The sequence below is a fragment of the Serinus canaria genome, chromosome 15 (genome assembly GCF_022539315.1).
Source record: "Serinus canaria isolate serCan28SL12 chromosome 15, serCan2020, whole genome shotgun sequence".
NCBI classification, from domain to species: Eukaryota; Metazoa; Chordata; class Aves; order Passeriformes; family Fringillidae; genus Serinus; species Serinus canaria.
In genome coordinates this window covers 10,522,579-10,538,115 of record NC_066329.1, presented here as the reverse complement: position 1 = coordinate 10,538,115, position 15,537 = coordinate 10,522,579, and the positions used below count along the sequence as shown (strand labels likewise).

At 42.4% G+C, this 15,537-nt stretch overlaps 1 protein-coding gene across 13 annotated transcripts in view; it reads right to left on the bottom strand.

Moving 5' to 3' along the window:
* The window catches only part of ATXN2 (ataxin 2), a 50,861-nt gene that overhangs the window by 16,209 nt on the left and 19,115 nt on the right, over nt 1-15,537 (bottom strand). For 2 of the 13 annotated variants that reach the window (XM_030233567.2, XM_030233566.2), the window contains exons 8-20: nt 14,298-14,495; nt 13,615-13,793; nt 11,833-12,042; nt 9,517-9,699; nt 7,842-8,030; nt 7,064-7,171; nt 6,111-6,181; nt 5,115-5,422; nt 4,623-4,686; nt 4,353-4,505; nt 3,343-3,409; nt 1,219-1,403; nt 463-595 (exon numbers count right to left, since the gene is read on the bottom strand). In XM_030233567.2, the coding sequence (XP_030089427.2) occupies nt 463-595; nt 1,219-1,403; nt 3,343-3,409; nt 4,353-4,505; nt 4,623-4,686; nt 5,115-5,422; nt 6,111-6,181; nt 7,064-7,171; nt 7,842-8,030; nt 9,517-9,699; nt 11,833-12,042; nt 13,615-13,793; nt 14,298-14,495 (2,048 nt within the window). The remainder of the gene's footprint in view (nt 1-462; nt 596-1,218; nt 1,404-3,342; nt 3,410-4,352; nt 4,506-4,622; nt 4,687-5,114; nt 5,423-6,110; nt 6,182-7,063; nt 7,172-7,841; nt 8,031-9,516; nt 9,700-11,832; nt 12,043-13,614; nt 13,794-14,297; nt 14,496-15,537) is intronic. The other 11 variants (XM_030233569.2, XM_030233568.2, XM_030233571.2 and 8 more) reach the window with 10 other exon arrangements.

The following is a 15,537-nucleotide window of genomic DNA, read 5'->3' as shown; positions in this document are numbered from 1 at the left end:
GCAACACATGGTTTATTGTGCTTAAACAGCAGTGTTCATACTGTTAATAATGCCAGTAGTATCATAAAGACAGCATTTCACTAGTTGCCAGAACTAAAGTCAAGTTTGAAACTGAGGTCGTAACCTTGCAATAAAACAAGTACTAATTATAATCAAGGAACAAACAAGGGATGATGTATCAAGAGCATCAAGAGAACTTGAACAAACTTCTTTCAGCAGATATTCTTTAGCAGCTCCCAGGTTGAAATCTCATCTTGGTCACTGGCATCCTACCGAAATCAGCACACTTGAGTTTTCATTTGAACCAGCTGGCTCAGTTTTCAATGCTCTGCTCATCATCATCATTTTATGAAATATAAACCACATCTACTGAGATACCCACGTTGGAAGGCTGAGATTAAATACATCCCCTGCACAAGGTAAGGACTTAAAAAGTTACATATAACACAAAACGTTTCCTACCATACATAGCATGTGTCTGTTCATGCGCACCGTACTGTGTTGCAGAGGAAGATACTAAACCCGGCTGTGCGTGTGCTGGTGGGGCCATCATCCTAGCGTTGCCCTGTATTACAGGGCTATAAACATGAGGATGCTGCAGGCAGAACAAAGGAAAAATCACACAGTTAATTGGGTTAACAATTAACTCCAAAGAAATTTTTGTCATCTAAACAGTCGGGATTGAAACGGCGGCAGCTCAAACGCGGAGCGAGCTGAGGATTTCACACTGCTGTGATTTCACTGCTGTGATTGTCCCGGTTGTTCCCAAAATTTAAGGGCTAGAAACTGACAGCAAACATTGGCATGTCCAATTTTTGCCACTCTAATAATGCACTAAGCTTATACATTTATCCAATTACACATGTAGATTTCACAGCCTTTGAAGTTAGAGCAGTCCACCAAGTAAGTTATTTTTAGAGCACTTAACCAGGAGACGTGCTGGCCATGACCTAAAGAAACTCTTCAAAGAGCTAAAAAACCATATCAATAATAAATGCCAACTTCTAAACTGACCTTAAAATTCGTTAGGACATTAAAATTCATTAGGACCTTAAAATTTGTTACAGGCTTTGAAGCACATTCCAAGATCACCACGTGTGCTCCAGAACACAGAAACTCTTCAGGGTGACTCAGGACTGGACACAAGGGGGTTATTTAGCTCTGAACCACTTCATTATTTGTGCTTGGACTGATCAGGAGCACGGAAAGGACTCTTACCTGAGATTGGTAGTGTGGCACATGCTGCACAAGAGGCTGATTAGGAAACTGTTGGGGGCTATATGCAACATATTGTGTAGAGTAAGCAGGTGGAGTAGCTACAATTGGAGGGCCTGCTGCTGAGGCAGGATGCATCATGGTGCTCTGGTGGTGTTGGTCTTGCCGCTGCTGGGGCATATTTGGTACTGGAAAACAAAGATTGTCTGATGTTAGAAAGACAGAGAAAAGAATTTGGAGCTTTCTGAAAGGTTCTACGTTGTAATAATGTTATTGGGACCACATGGAATATCCTCACCCCACACCTTTAACCATAGGTAAGAGCTCTGTCAAAAATGAACAGTGTGAAGGAGAGCTTCTCCAGGAAACTCTTGATTTTCATCACCTTTGGGCTGGATATATACAGCCACAAACCCAGCCCTGCCTTTTTTGTGAAGGAACAAAAGTGGAGGGAGAGAAAGACTGACCAGAATTAGAAGTGGAAGAGAAAGGTTGTATCAGGATCCCTACATTAACCAATCAATCCTGCCCCCTTTAAAACACTTTTTCACCTTCTGTGAGAACAACTCAGCCTCTGTTCCATCAGCTGGAAGTCAGAGTCTTTATGTTAAAATGACTCGTGCTTATGGCTGAGGAGAGCACAATAAAGATCTCCACCCAGCCTCAACTCGAGGTTTTCACATCTTTTGAGCTCTGTGCTACCCCTCAGGGCAGCAGAAAGTAAATTTTAGGTCACAGACAACACTGAGGGAGACAAAAACCTATAAGGAGTAGGAATAATTAAGAGGGAAGAAAGATGAAAAGAGCAGAGCAGAGTGGGATCACCTGAGCTCTCCTGGGAAGGTGACTACCCAACTCACTTGGAACAAACCAATTCAGCCTACAAAGAATGGGCATGGGAGCTCCAGGAGAGCTCCAGCTTCCTGCAGTCAGGCTGCAACTATTAACTGAGCTACCTCAAGCTCCTCTTCACTCCACTGCAAGGGCAATCTCTCAGTGAGAGGAGAGGGAAATGTTGAAAACATCTGTAAATTCACTCAATGACTTTATTTACACTGCAGATCAACAACAGAAAGAAGTAAATACAGGAGGCAACTTGAGTAAAGGCACAGAGCTGTAACTCAGGCAGCTCCCACAGGGCTGTGCTGCACACAGATGGATATGCAGGAAATACTGGAACTTAAAAAGGAACTCAGAATTGGAGCTGCCTCACCCAGCAAGGGAGCACTCAGCAATGTATTTCTGATTAAAACAGTGTTACTAACCAGAAGATTTCAGGGGTGAGGCCACAGTGAAGTTACTGTGTTTTAACACAGAAATACATTGCAGGGTTTTGTCTCCCCTAGGTTGATAAAGACCACTTGTTTGTTTCTAAACAGCAGGAAACAATTTCCTCCTGCAGTGACTGGAGCTGCAGGGCTGGTGCTGTCCTGCAGCACTGGCTGCCACTGCAGAAGCATTCACTGGGCACAGTTACAGCACTCCCTGGAACAGGAGCACAAGAACAAGAGCAGCACTTTCTGCTCCCTCACTGCCCTGCCCAGCACAGGGAACATCTCACCACCCATCATGACTCCACAGCCACGGGGGTCATTTAAAAACGTGGCATTGTCACTGTCAGTCCAGCTGCTCAGTCACTGGGGCACCAGGAATGAACAAGAATAAACTGGAACCAGCTCTTTCCAGAAGGGCAGCAGAGCAAACTCTTCCTAGAGAAATAGTGACTCTGCATGTTGTTAAAAAACCCTCTACAAAGCACCAACTGGGGCACTGCTGCAAACCAGTACAGAAAACCAGCAGAGAAGTTCCCTTTAAACAAACCTGTAATATTTATGAAATACAGGAGATTATCAGCTCACCCTAATGTTCCAAGTAACAGAGATGTTTTCCTGTTTGCCAAATCAGATTCCAAGCCAAGCAACCCCCCCATTACTCAAACCTGGCATGTTTTAGCTGAATTAGTTTATCTAAAAATCCATTAGTATTTCCACTTACTTCCCTTTAATAAAAATAGCATTTAAAATATTGATTGAAACCAAATTGCCATGGATTAGAAAACACACAAACATTTGTCATTTAGCCATGCTGCATGCAGACTGAGAACCAAACAGGCAGTATTATTCTCACCTTTACCTGCTCTATATGTCTTGGCTTGGTTCACTGGCATGGGCGTCATGGGAATAGGATACAAAGGCTGAAACAGAACAAGTTGAAGGTATGATATTCCTTTAAAAACTCAGTGTGTGCTGGGCTGGGGGCCCCACTCAGCTTTGATGTGTTTCCCTCTGCTCTGCTACAGGGTTTAGTGAACTCTGCCTAACCTATGAGATTTTCTTGGCTCAGTGTCATTAAGTCTGCATGGACACACAACTAAGACCAGATGGTTGGCAACAACCAGCCCAGGAATGCTACTGCTGCTACTGCAGGCACTGGGCTCAACCTGACAGCCTCACAACAGCTTTTTGGTATAAAGCTGAACCAGGAGAGGGTTAGGATGAAATATCAGGGAAAGGTTCTTCCCCCAGAGGGTGCTGGGGCACTGAACAGCCTCCCCAGAAAATGGGCACAGCCTCGAGGCTGCCAGAGCTCCAGGAGAGGGTGGACAACGCTCTCAGGGACAGGGTGGACTGCTGGGGTGTCTATGCAGGGCCAGGAATTGGGCTGAAAATCCTTGTGGGCCTCCTCCACCTCTGGATATTCCATGATTCTATGATAATGGAGCTAGATTTGAAATCCCAGTGGTCTCTACAACAACCAGAAACCAGTGGGACACAACTGGAACAAAGAAACAGTTGCAGAGTGAGAGACTACGCTTAGAGAACTGGGAGGAAACCTGCACAGATCCACAATAAATGTGGGCTGCTGGCATTTACAAGTGTTTGGAATTATTTGAACATCCAGACTGAGGGAGCACTGGGAAAAGTCAGTATTTACACAGCCAAAACTTAACAACAACATGATTTACATTTACAAGAGCAATACAAGCTGTACTATTTCACTGCTTTAACTCACAGCTCCCAAGCTGCAACAAGCTGATCTTTAAGATCCTCCCCAACCCAACCCATGCTATGATTCCTAAGCCCTGCTCAGCTTCCTGAGGATCTCAGTGAAGTGTTGAGGAGTTTGCAGCACTTTACCTGCACGCCTGGACTCACTGGAACCGGGTACATCATATTTGGTGCAAAACAAACAGGCTGAGTGTACACAGGGGTTGGCTGCTGATGCCCCACCATGGAGGGGCTGGGCTGAGCTTGAGGACGAGGGGAGGTTGGTGTAGTAGAAGGTTTCGGCTGCAAACAGAGGTGAGCAATGGATATGGCAGGGTTAGTCTGAGTATCCTCCAAGGAAAAGGTTGGTTTTATAAAGATCTACTCAAAGGCACTGATAAACAGCATCAGGTCACTTACTTGAGCAAAAGATCGAGGGTTGAACTCTTTAGCATTGGGATTAAGTGTTGATTTTCTAACTTGCCTAAACATAAAGAACAAAAAATTAAATTGGGCATTATTCTTTTACAGGAGTATCTGCAATTAATAATTTAAGAAACACCTCATTTTTATCTGTGAGTCAGATTTCTGAGAAGTCAAGCACCTCATGGCATGCAAAATCTACTCTCATTGAGGGACTCTTACTACAACTAACCACAAAAGTTTTCCAGTTGATACCACAGCTCATGTGAGCCAGGAAAACATTGAAATAAGCTTTGAGATGTGAAATAGGCATCAACAGGACCAGAGCTCTGCACTGAGTCAGGAGATGACTTTCAGGGCAGTCCCTTCCCTTGTTGCCCCTCCTGTGTCACAGCCCCTAGAGCCAGGAATGTGTCACCCAGTCCTGACTTCCACACAAGGTCTGCTGTTAATAAAGATGTGCTTATTCCAAACGGCATGGTTACTCACTCAGAAGTATCCTTCTTCTCCTCTTTATCCTCTTTGTCTTGTTTACTTCCAGGCCCAGATGTCTGCACACCTTGGGAGGTCACCTCAGGCCCTCGCTTTTGCTCGGAGCTGTTACTCATGGAAGGAGAAATACTGGGACTGTTGGGTTTGCTACTGCCACCACTGGAGTTGGTGTTACTGCCAGCTTCTATGATAGATTCTTTAGGGGTGGATTCTGTCTTTTCTTTAACTACATCTCTTGATTTTTCACCTTCTCGGGTTTTGTTTAGCAGCTGATCCACTGCATCTGAAGAGGAACTGGACTGTAACTGAAAAAACCCAAGGGATATATTCAGTAAATTGATACAAAACTCAGGAGAGACCACCTGATGCTGTCACATACACAGAGTAAAACACAGTCCCACAAGCCTCCAGCATCTGGAAATGACCTTTTAAAACACTCATTTCCATTTCTACATGGAAAGAAATCCACGGGCACTGACAGTGTTTAAGCTGGCACTGTGTAAGGAGCTGCTCAGCCACTCAAGTGACCTGTATGTTGATTAAGGAGTGACAGGAAAGCTTCAGACAACCCTCTGGACTCATCCCCTGAGTGATTTAACAGCACCACTTGAAAAGCTAACCTGATTTAATAAACCCTTATAACCAGGAAATAAGTAATATGAATTCATCTTCAATTTTCCTCTGCAAAACTCTTCATTTAATTTTGCAACAGCTCCTCCATATGGAGTGTGAGATGATTATTTGTGCCTAATGATCAAACAGGTTTCAAGTCCTGTTTTCAGTGTACAGTCAATATTCACATTTATGTGCATTAGGCAATTGTACAAACAAGAGTCAGCATTGATTTTACAATACATAACATGAATCCTTACAGATATTTTCATACATTAGGCAAAAGTATAAAGACCAGTTAACACAGGCAGTGTGTTCAATTCATTAAAATAATCTGGATGCACATGAGAATGATGACACCATTAACAGAGACAAACTTACCCTAAAGTCATTCTTAAATTTCTTTAAATCATCAATTTGTTTTCTATGCTCTGAAACAATTGGAGAGACACCTGCCAAATACAAGATCAACATTGTCCAAGCATTTCTAATACAAGTTTTACACACATTACTAAGTTTGCAGAAAGATAATGCTTTTGCAGATATAAAAATGAAATCCAGCCCCTTATTTTGGGTTTTAATTTGGTAGAATTCCATGACCTATGTGTATGAGCACACAGAAAGCCTCTGTGAAAGCAAAGCATTACATAACTGATTTATCTTTAGTTCTCATGCACCACACCAAGGCAGAAGCCCTGAGGTGCAGGGACTGCAGAACTCTCTGAACACAAAGAACATGCAACAAAAGCCCCAACCCAGCCTGTGCCAGCATTTCAAAGCACAGCAAGTGAAGGAGAAACACTGACCAAGGTGAGCTTTATGGCTGGACTCATCCTAAAGGTCTCTCCAATGAGAAAATGAATGAATCTGGTTCTCAGTTTTAACATTAGATTTATTTTTTTGAGAACTGAATGAACAAACAACTCTACAGGGACAAACAAATGTAAGGCATAAGAGGAAAAGCACAGTTAGAAAAGCTCTGCTGACCACGATGCTCAGAAGTATTGTGAGCACAGCTCTAAGCAGAAAAATATTCAGTCCAAAGGCAGCTAAAAAGCAACTCTGTAAGCAGGGGAAAGAAAGGAGGAAAAAAAAGAAAAAAAACCAAGTGAAATCACACCATCCACATGAGCATCTCTACATTTGGTGTTGATGGAATGAGTCACAAACAACATTTCAAAGCGCCACTTCACAACTGCATGACCAAATTTCACTGTAGAACACCAGACTGCCTCCAAGCCTTCCTTAAAATGCCAACTAAAGCAGCCAGGAGAGCAGGTTTAGTGTGCACAATTCCTACATCACTCCAGTACAGGAAAGCTTTGGATACAAACCTTTGTTTTCAGGTTTAGAAAAACTAGGAGAAGTCTCACTTGGCTTTATATTCTCCTTGTTTCCAGTTGCAGAATTTTGCCTCTGGTCCTGAAGCCTTGTATCTTTAGCTGGAAAATAAATTGCCAAAGTTATTCTCTCTGATACACAACTCCAACTGACCAAAGAGAAAAACAGGGAAGAGATTTAACCATTTTTAGCTTAAAAAACCTTTTAAGTTACACATTTCCAGCTACCAGCTGGAGGATCACCCTCCCTCATCCTTCTTCCCCATCCCACTGTCTAATGAAAAAAAAAACCCAGTTAAACTCATCCCTCTCATTATATACAAAACCTTCACCACACTGAACAAACTATAAACTTAGAGCCAATTATTTTCAGCAGTCCAAGCTCTTCCTACAGAATGCAACAAAGATTTGAGAGTTCTTAGACATTTGACTGTGCTCCTGAATGTTTTTTTCCCCCCATTCCCTTTGCTGTGTTTGAAACCACTTGCCTGTGTTTTCTTTAACTTAAAAAAGAGGCAAAACCTCACTTTGGAAAAAGAAATCCTCAATAAGTCAGACACCTATAAACCCATATTCCTTATGGGGACAAGAAACATCTCCAAAAGCCTCTCTCCAACCTTAGTTTAAAGCTGGAGAAATGGGAACTCACAGTAAAATTCAATGTATCCCAAATTTTCCTGTGATTCAGGGAGCAGTTGTGCTGCTGCCTGGGCACATTCCTTGTCAGGAATTAGGGAAAGGGAACATTTGCAAGGCAGTGAGGGCCACTCACCTTCATTGGAGGGGGTGACTGCTCTGTTGGATGCAGGGCTGGCAGGTGTAGGAGAGGCAGCTGGAACAGGCATGGCAACAGATTCAGTGGGAATAGTACCAGGCTGAGGAGAAGGCAGAGCTGGTCCCATGGGAGTGCTGCTCTGCCTTGGAGACCTAGGCCTGTGTGTTTTAGGGGATAATCTCGGAACTAGAAACAAACAGGAAAAAGCAGTTATAGGATGAGCTTCCCCATCTGCTCAGCAGTTTGTTTTAGTTTTAAAATGGCTACAAACATGCTTGGAAACACTTGGTGAGATATTATGTGGTAACTGAAAACCTGTTTACCTTTCAGGCACATCTCCTAGTTCTTTACAATGCAGCATTTCATAGAGAATGGGGTGATTTCTCTGCAGATTGTCCCCCAAAATTTATCACTGCCCCCTAATCCCACCAAGAATCTGCAAAATGCTTCCCCAAATCCCCAACAGTACAACTACACCAGCTCACATTAACCCAGTTTCAGGCAGAACACAAAAGGTGGTCAGGTCTCCACACAAAGAGATGTAAAATATTTTTTAAGAGGGCTGAAAAAACACATCCATTTTACAGAGTTCTCTTTTGGAGGTTTGCCAGCTGGAAAAAAAACAACACAGCCTATTGAAAAAAGAGTGGTTTTAGGTATATTTTTGCCCCTGTGTTAAAGCAGCAAGGAAAGTTGTGTATTCTTTGAACACTAAGTTGTAGCTCCTGCTTCCTGCTCATCCCACTTGTGCTTTTTGTCACATATTAACTCCCAGTGAGTGAGCAGAAAGGCAGGTAAGTGGTTTAACAGTCCTACTTGCATGTTAATAATATATAAATAGGGAAGGTGAATCACAAATAATGCCACAATAGAAGAGTTGAAGTTTTTTCCACAAGGCAACAAGCCTAAGTGGGTCTAATTTACACCTTCTTTCTCAGAAATATTTCCCACTATGCTCCTCTAGAATCCTGCACTGCTAAAAAATCCCCAAAAAGGACCAAACTGCTGCTCTTTTGCCCTCAAGGAAACACCCAGCTCCTGACAGCCCACCAGAACATGGCCTCAACTCAAGAGCTCCAGACTAGACCTGTGGCACAAGACTGAGCTTGAAGTCAAATATTAAAAAAAATATAATAACAGGTTAAAAATAAGACACTCACTATAACTGCTCCTACAGCAGCCAAGAACAACATCACCACTTAAAATCCATGGAAATTTTAAAGGAGAAGTCCATCCAACTTAACTTGAGCATCAATTCATCTTTTAACACCAACCTTCCTCTACCCAAACAGCTCCTTCATTTGTAAACCACAATCCAGCCACGCTGCCATAACCAAACTCAGGGATGCAGTGGCAAATCTCTAATTCCTCCAATAAACCCCCTAAAAATGAATCCTTTCAACCACTAATTCCCACACTTCTCCTTCCTTTCTCTCCACACAGCACCTGACTCTAGAGTTAGGACAATATTGCACCAACTCTCACTCAGCTGTCTGGGAACATCCTTCTCCCCACTCCAACCTTAGCCCAGTATTGGATTATTCAGAGCCTGAATTGCCTGGAAAATGATTATTCAGAGCCTGAATTGCCTGGAAAAGGCAGGATTCTGCTGAGCATTCCCACTCTAAGGATCCCCCTGCAAGCCATCTGCAATAAGCCAAGCTTTACCTACCCCCACTGACAACTGATGACCACGTCCCACCTGAAGGGCTGCCTCGTGCCACTGCAGCAGTAGATGCTTCCCCAGGTGCATTATGAGATACAAATTCTAAGCCACTTGAAATTGTACCCCTACCAGTAGAGACTCTGTGACCTCGAGGGTGCCGTTGAGCCTTTGGAGACATCCGTGGAGGCCCTGAGGGGAAAAAAAAACAACCCCACCCAATAAGTGCTTGAGAAAACTCAAGTATCTCTTCTTAAAATTGCATTGCATCTTAAAAGTCTCAATAAAGCAGCAATAAAATTGGCATTGATATCCTAAAAAGGACAAGGCATTGGTTCAGCCAGGCTGCCAAGACTCATCACCTCGTGTTCAGAGGCTTTATCAGCACTGAAACAGGTGGGCAAGGCCTGGATTTCAAACATTTCAATCCAAGCATCCACCACTGCCAAGTGCAAGCCAAGCCACAAAGGTCAGTGGTGCAGCTGCCCCTGGATAAGCACAGCTCCAGGCTATCAAAGATTTTTCCAGAAAATAAAGAATTCCCAGTGCTTCTGTCAGGTGGTCAGTGATCCCAACCATTTATAGCCACCACTGGCTGACCAATGCTCTTGGGGAATTTCAGCAGAGCATTCTCTGCAGCGAGGCTCAATTGCCTGCAGCAGGTCACAATTCATTTACAAGTCAGCAAAAATTGCAATTAAACAAGGGATTGTTATCCCAAGGTTCAAGTCATGCATGTTTAACACCAGAAGCCAAAGTCATAAGTGAATACAGGAATTCTGCACAGCCTGTACAGCTGCCACACCATGGTTATGCTCAAATCTAAGCACAAAACAATTCTTGCACCCTAATAAACATTTTCTTGACTGAATTAGACTCAAATGTTGATATTCAAGAGGAAGAACTGTGTGTGAACAGAGTGTGGCTGATTGCAGTTCATTTTTAACACAGGTCAGTAACAGGGTCAAGTTCAGATAATGGCTTTTAGGTTTCAGAAAAACTTCTAAAATACCAAGTACCTTTCCTGGTTACATAAATATTTAAATGTCAGCCTCTATTTGAACCATGAATCTCAAGTCCACTCCAATGCAAATTTCACACAGGTGAGTATTTTAAATACACATTTCCCAGGAATAATCTTGCAGCAGTAAGAATTAAACATTGCAGTAAGCAGCAGTTCACTGCATGCCTGACAAACCACACGTGCTAAGAAATAATTCAATTTACAGGTGGATTCTCAGTTTCTTCCTCCACAAAAAACCCACAATAAATGGACAGTAGGCCAGACAGATGTGGCTACCCCCCTCCTTTTTGGTCAGGAGCATTTCCCAGTGTTCCTGCTGAGTCTCAGGGACCACTCCTCTCTCTCCCCCATGGCTCCAGTGGAGCCAGCTACAGCACCCACTGCAAGATTCCAGGGAGCTCAGTACAACCACTTTGCATTTTCTAGGCTTGCTACACCCTGTTGTGCAGGGTTTAAATGCACTTGAAATAAAAATTATAAACCAAGTTCCTTACTGCACCCTCCCAGGACAAATTTAGTTGGGATAATTCTGCATACAGCTACCAGAGACTCACAGGTCAGCCTTTCTCTGCATATTAGTGACTGCTAGGGAGCTGATTTACAGATCTGAATTAAAAATTTCCTACAAATTCACCTTTGAAGCAGCTCATCCTACCCCATTCTACAGTTCACTTCTCTGAATACAGCATTTTTATTATCATGATTGTCATGGTTGCTTTACAGAGGTGATTCAATGATTTAGTTATGCTTTTTGTGGAATAACTATGTTAAAATTGATATTTTATATAGATTGGTATTTTATATAGATTGGTATTTTATATAAATTGATAGTCCTAAAAATGCTCCCTAGTTATCAGGTTAGCAGGTTAGCAGGTTATCAAGTTATCAGGTCCTGCATGTTGCTGTTGGTTAATTTAAGACACTGAGCAGCGTTTACAAAGCTGAGTTTAATTTCATACCAAACTCGGGAAATTTCACAGCTTTCTTTCGTTTTTGTAAAGCTCTTCAAATCAAACAAACAGGAAAAAAAAAAAAAAAAAAAAAAAAAAAAAAACAACAAACCACCAACCAAACCAACAAAACAAAAATAAAAGGTTAATAGAAATAGTCTGATAAACTAAAGTTAAACACAAATTACAGGTTAAGTAATGAAGAGGAAAAAAAAAAAAACTAACAACAACAACAAAAAAAAAAAAAACCTGAAAACAACTCTACTCACGGAGGAGTTAAACAAAGACAAAACAAAAATAAAAATTTAAAAAAAAAAAAAAAACCATGAACAAATCGTGGTATATTTGTACCTTCTGAAGACATGCGTTTAGGCATAGTAGAGACAGGAGCTGGAGAACCATGAGCAGAGGGGTGAGACGGGGGCCTGGAGGGCCGCGAGGGGGGCCTGGAGGGCGGCCGTGTAGGGGTGGCTGCCCGAGGTGGAAGAGAGTTGGGACCTGACTGGTAGCGAGAAGGTGGGCGAGAGGAAGGAGATGGGCAAGGCGATGGCCAGGCAACACCTGACAGAACAAATGATATGAAGGAAAGTATAAAAACTAAAGAAAAAAATTATGGGGGGGGTTTGGGGGGTGGGGGGGGGGAAGGGAGGGGGGAAGGGGAGGGCAACAGAAATTTAAAAAAAAAAAAAAAAAAGAAAAAAAAAGTAAAATATGACAAAATGATTTTTTTTGGGGTTTTTTTGGGTTTTTTTCCATGGTTTAACCCTTTGGGGATGGATCGAGATGGTAATTGAGGAATTGAGGAGATAAAGTCTCAGCAGGGTTGGGTTTGCCTCGGTTTTGGGGTCAAATTGAACTTGTGAATGTCACAGGCTCCCCAAAGGGTTAATTAGGATCTACAAACACTACTAAGGAACAGACAGTAAAGTTTGATCTGTTAGCCTGGCATACCAATGCTCCACAGCACCCAGCACTCCACAAGGTCCTTAACAGCTACCAGAGGTTCTCAAACAGCTGTTCACAAACAGTACTGACCACACAAACTGCTACTTTCAAACCAAATGATGAGTAAATATCCATCCAGGAGCTGGATCTTTACAAAAACCAAATGATGAGTAAATATCCATCCAGGAGCTGGATCTTTACAAAAACCAGCGGTGTTCAGTGTCTGAATGCTGACATTTATGCCTTTATCACTTATCTGAGGTATTCATGGAGGATTTTAATCTAGGATAGAGGGCTCATGGTTTTCAAAGCAGAATTAATTGAATTTACAAGCCATTCTGAATATTTTAGGTTTATGATGCTGATTCAGCAGAGTAATAGGGTGAGAGAAACCACAAATACTACAGACAAATTTCAAGGTTAGCATTGTTTGGGCAAGGCTCAGTTGTCCATCCTTTACAGAGCTGACTCTGGCTTTAGAAAGGAAGTCTCACTTACCTTTAGATGCTTCTCAGACTTCCTCTCCAGATAGATCACTTGAGTATTACACATTTTTCATTTATTCACAGCACTTAATTACATTTTTAAATTCTACAAATAATGCCTTGAGGACGGGCCACTGCTGAAACCCATCTCCAGAAATGGTGTTTGGCTTCTGGGACACCTGCAGTGCCTACTGATGTCTGCTTAGAAATACCTCCCATGTGTCCAGCAGGAAATACTCAAATACCCATTTGGAGGGAAGGCTTTGGATTCCTTTTCTCTAACACTGTTCTTGTTTTTCCCCTCCCATTTTCATCAAGTGGCTTTATTCTTTTCCAGAAAGGAAGAGAAGCTTCCTGCTGCCACTGCCTTTCACCAGGTGTCAGCACTGCTGCTCCTCCACCCAGAGCTTTGCAGTGCTGATGCAGTTTTTCATCTTTAAAACCACACAGTGCACCATCATCTAAGACAAAGGCGTTTGAGGAAAATAAATGACATTTCTGCTCTGCAAAGCCACAGGCAGAGCAGTGCAACGAGTGCTCCTCTGTGAGTTAAGCCCAAATCCAACTCACAACCTCTGTGTTAAATGATGGATGCTAACCTGATTTATGGAATACACAGACAAATCCCACACCATTTCAACACAAAATGAGGTCATTTTCTGCAGTGTTATGAGGTCCATTCACTCAGATTTCAGATACTTGCCTCCGTTAACTACTCTCTGATCTGCTCCAGAGTTAGGGCTGAATTCTGAAGTGTGGGATCCAGACCTTGAGATTGGTGGGCCTGATCCAGACTGGCCCATCCTCGGTGAGTTTTGTCTTCCACTTCCCCAGGACAGCACATCTCTGTTCCTCTGTCCAGGTGGAATGTATTTATTTTCTCTGAAACACAGCAAATTTCTATCAGGGTTGAGACATAACTGAAAGGCAACAAAAAGCTCCCCATTTTCTCTCTTTTTTCTCCCATCAAGCCAAGGAGAAAAGTCTAAATAGTATCAGATGTTGACCCAACATTCACCTCATGAATTGGCTTTTGATAGTGGCCACACAGTCCACTTTATGAGCCCACAGGCACTGAAGGATTAGCAGCAATGCCTGAAATTCTCCAGGACCCACCGAAACCACTGCCCCTTCCTGTAATTTGGGACAAATTCACCACGGTGACAGGTCAGAATGGGGAAGTTTGTTTCACTACAGAGATAATACAGGGCCAGGCAGAGGTGTCCAAGTCAGCCTGAGTGCCAAAACCAGCACAGGATTGTTTACACAAGGCTCCAAACCTAATCAAGCCTGCTGAAAAAGCCCAGTATCAATGAGCAAACTGCTACAGCACCAAAATACCTTCATAATTTAAATAAAAATACTATTCATAGTGTACTCAAGTACCTAGTGTTCACACCATGTCCTTCTCTCTCATTAGCATTTCTCTGAACAGCAGTATATTTTTCTTCTTCTGTCCTTTCATCATTTTCCAAGGCAACCCGAGCTTTGTATTGGGCACTTGATTCAATTTCCTCTGCTAATTGAGTTGCTCTGGCTTCCCGCTTTAAAAACTCTTCTGAATTATCTCTTTCTAATGGCACCCTAAAAAGACAATGGAAAGGAAAAGAATCTCTGAAATGCATTCAAAAGCACAAAGGAGTTACAAAAATCACACAGTGTTAGCTCTAACCGAGTCAGAGGGGAAAAAAAATCTTGCTCCTAAGCCAGTAGACTTGCTGTCTTTTTTTAAATAGAAAATTCCTGATATTATGGACAAATTCAGGGGCATTTACCTGCCTAGAGAGCTGAGGACAGGGTGCAGAACTTTTCCACAGGATTTGTAAAATCCCCAGTCCCTAAAGCTGTGCAAAGGCTCCAACTTTTAACATGGTTGAGAACATCAGGAATAAAAAGCCTCAGACTGCTGTTTACGTAGGAAGCTACTCCAAGAGCCCAAATTTGAATTTTTTTTTAGCTATTTACACATTGCCAGCAGACACAATCCTAGTGAAATTAGAGAGTGACATCCTTACTCCTTTGGTAATTCCAGCCATAGAATTTCAGCTCTCCCAGTTCTGAAGAACTGCAGAAAAGATGGATGCAACACTTCAGAGCACAGGACCAGAAATTCCTGACTCATCTGTGAGTGCCAGGACCTCAATCCCATTCTTTCCAGGTCTCTCTCTATGGCAGGCAATGGAATATCATAAAAATCATCCCATAGGAAAGCCACCAAGTCAAAATTCAATTACATGAGCATTGAAACACTAAAAAAACCCAACCAGGGATGGGATCTTACCTGGCATCTCCTTCTGCCACCCATTTTTGGGGTTCACCTGTCCTAATGTCTGTGTCAGGTTTGAAAAAAACCAAATTTTTTCTCTGATTTTAACTTCAAATTGCCAAAGCTGTTCCACCAACCTTACTTCAGAATAAGCTACATAAAAATACAGAACAGAGCTGAGACTTGGCACATTCTCTGCTGGGCATTAGAGAATCACTACTGCCCATATTTTGAATAATACAGAGAAGAAAAACAAAGAAAGTGGGTGGAGATACAAGCCAGGTATAGAATAATACATGCAAAATTGCTCAAGTGTTGGTGGCAGAACGAGGAAAACAAGTGGCTTTGCCAAATTCCAAG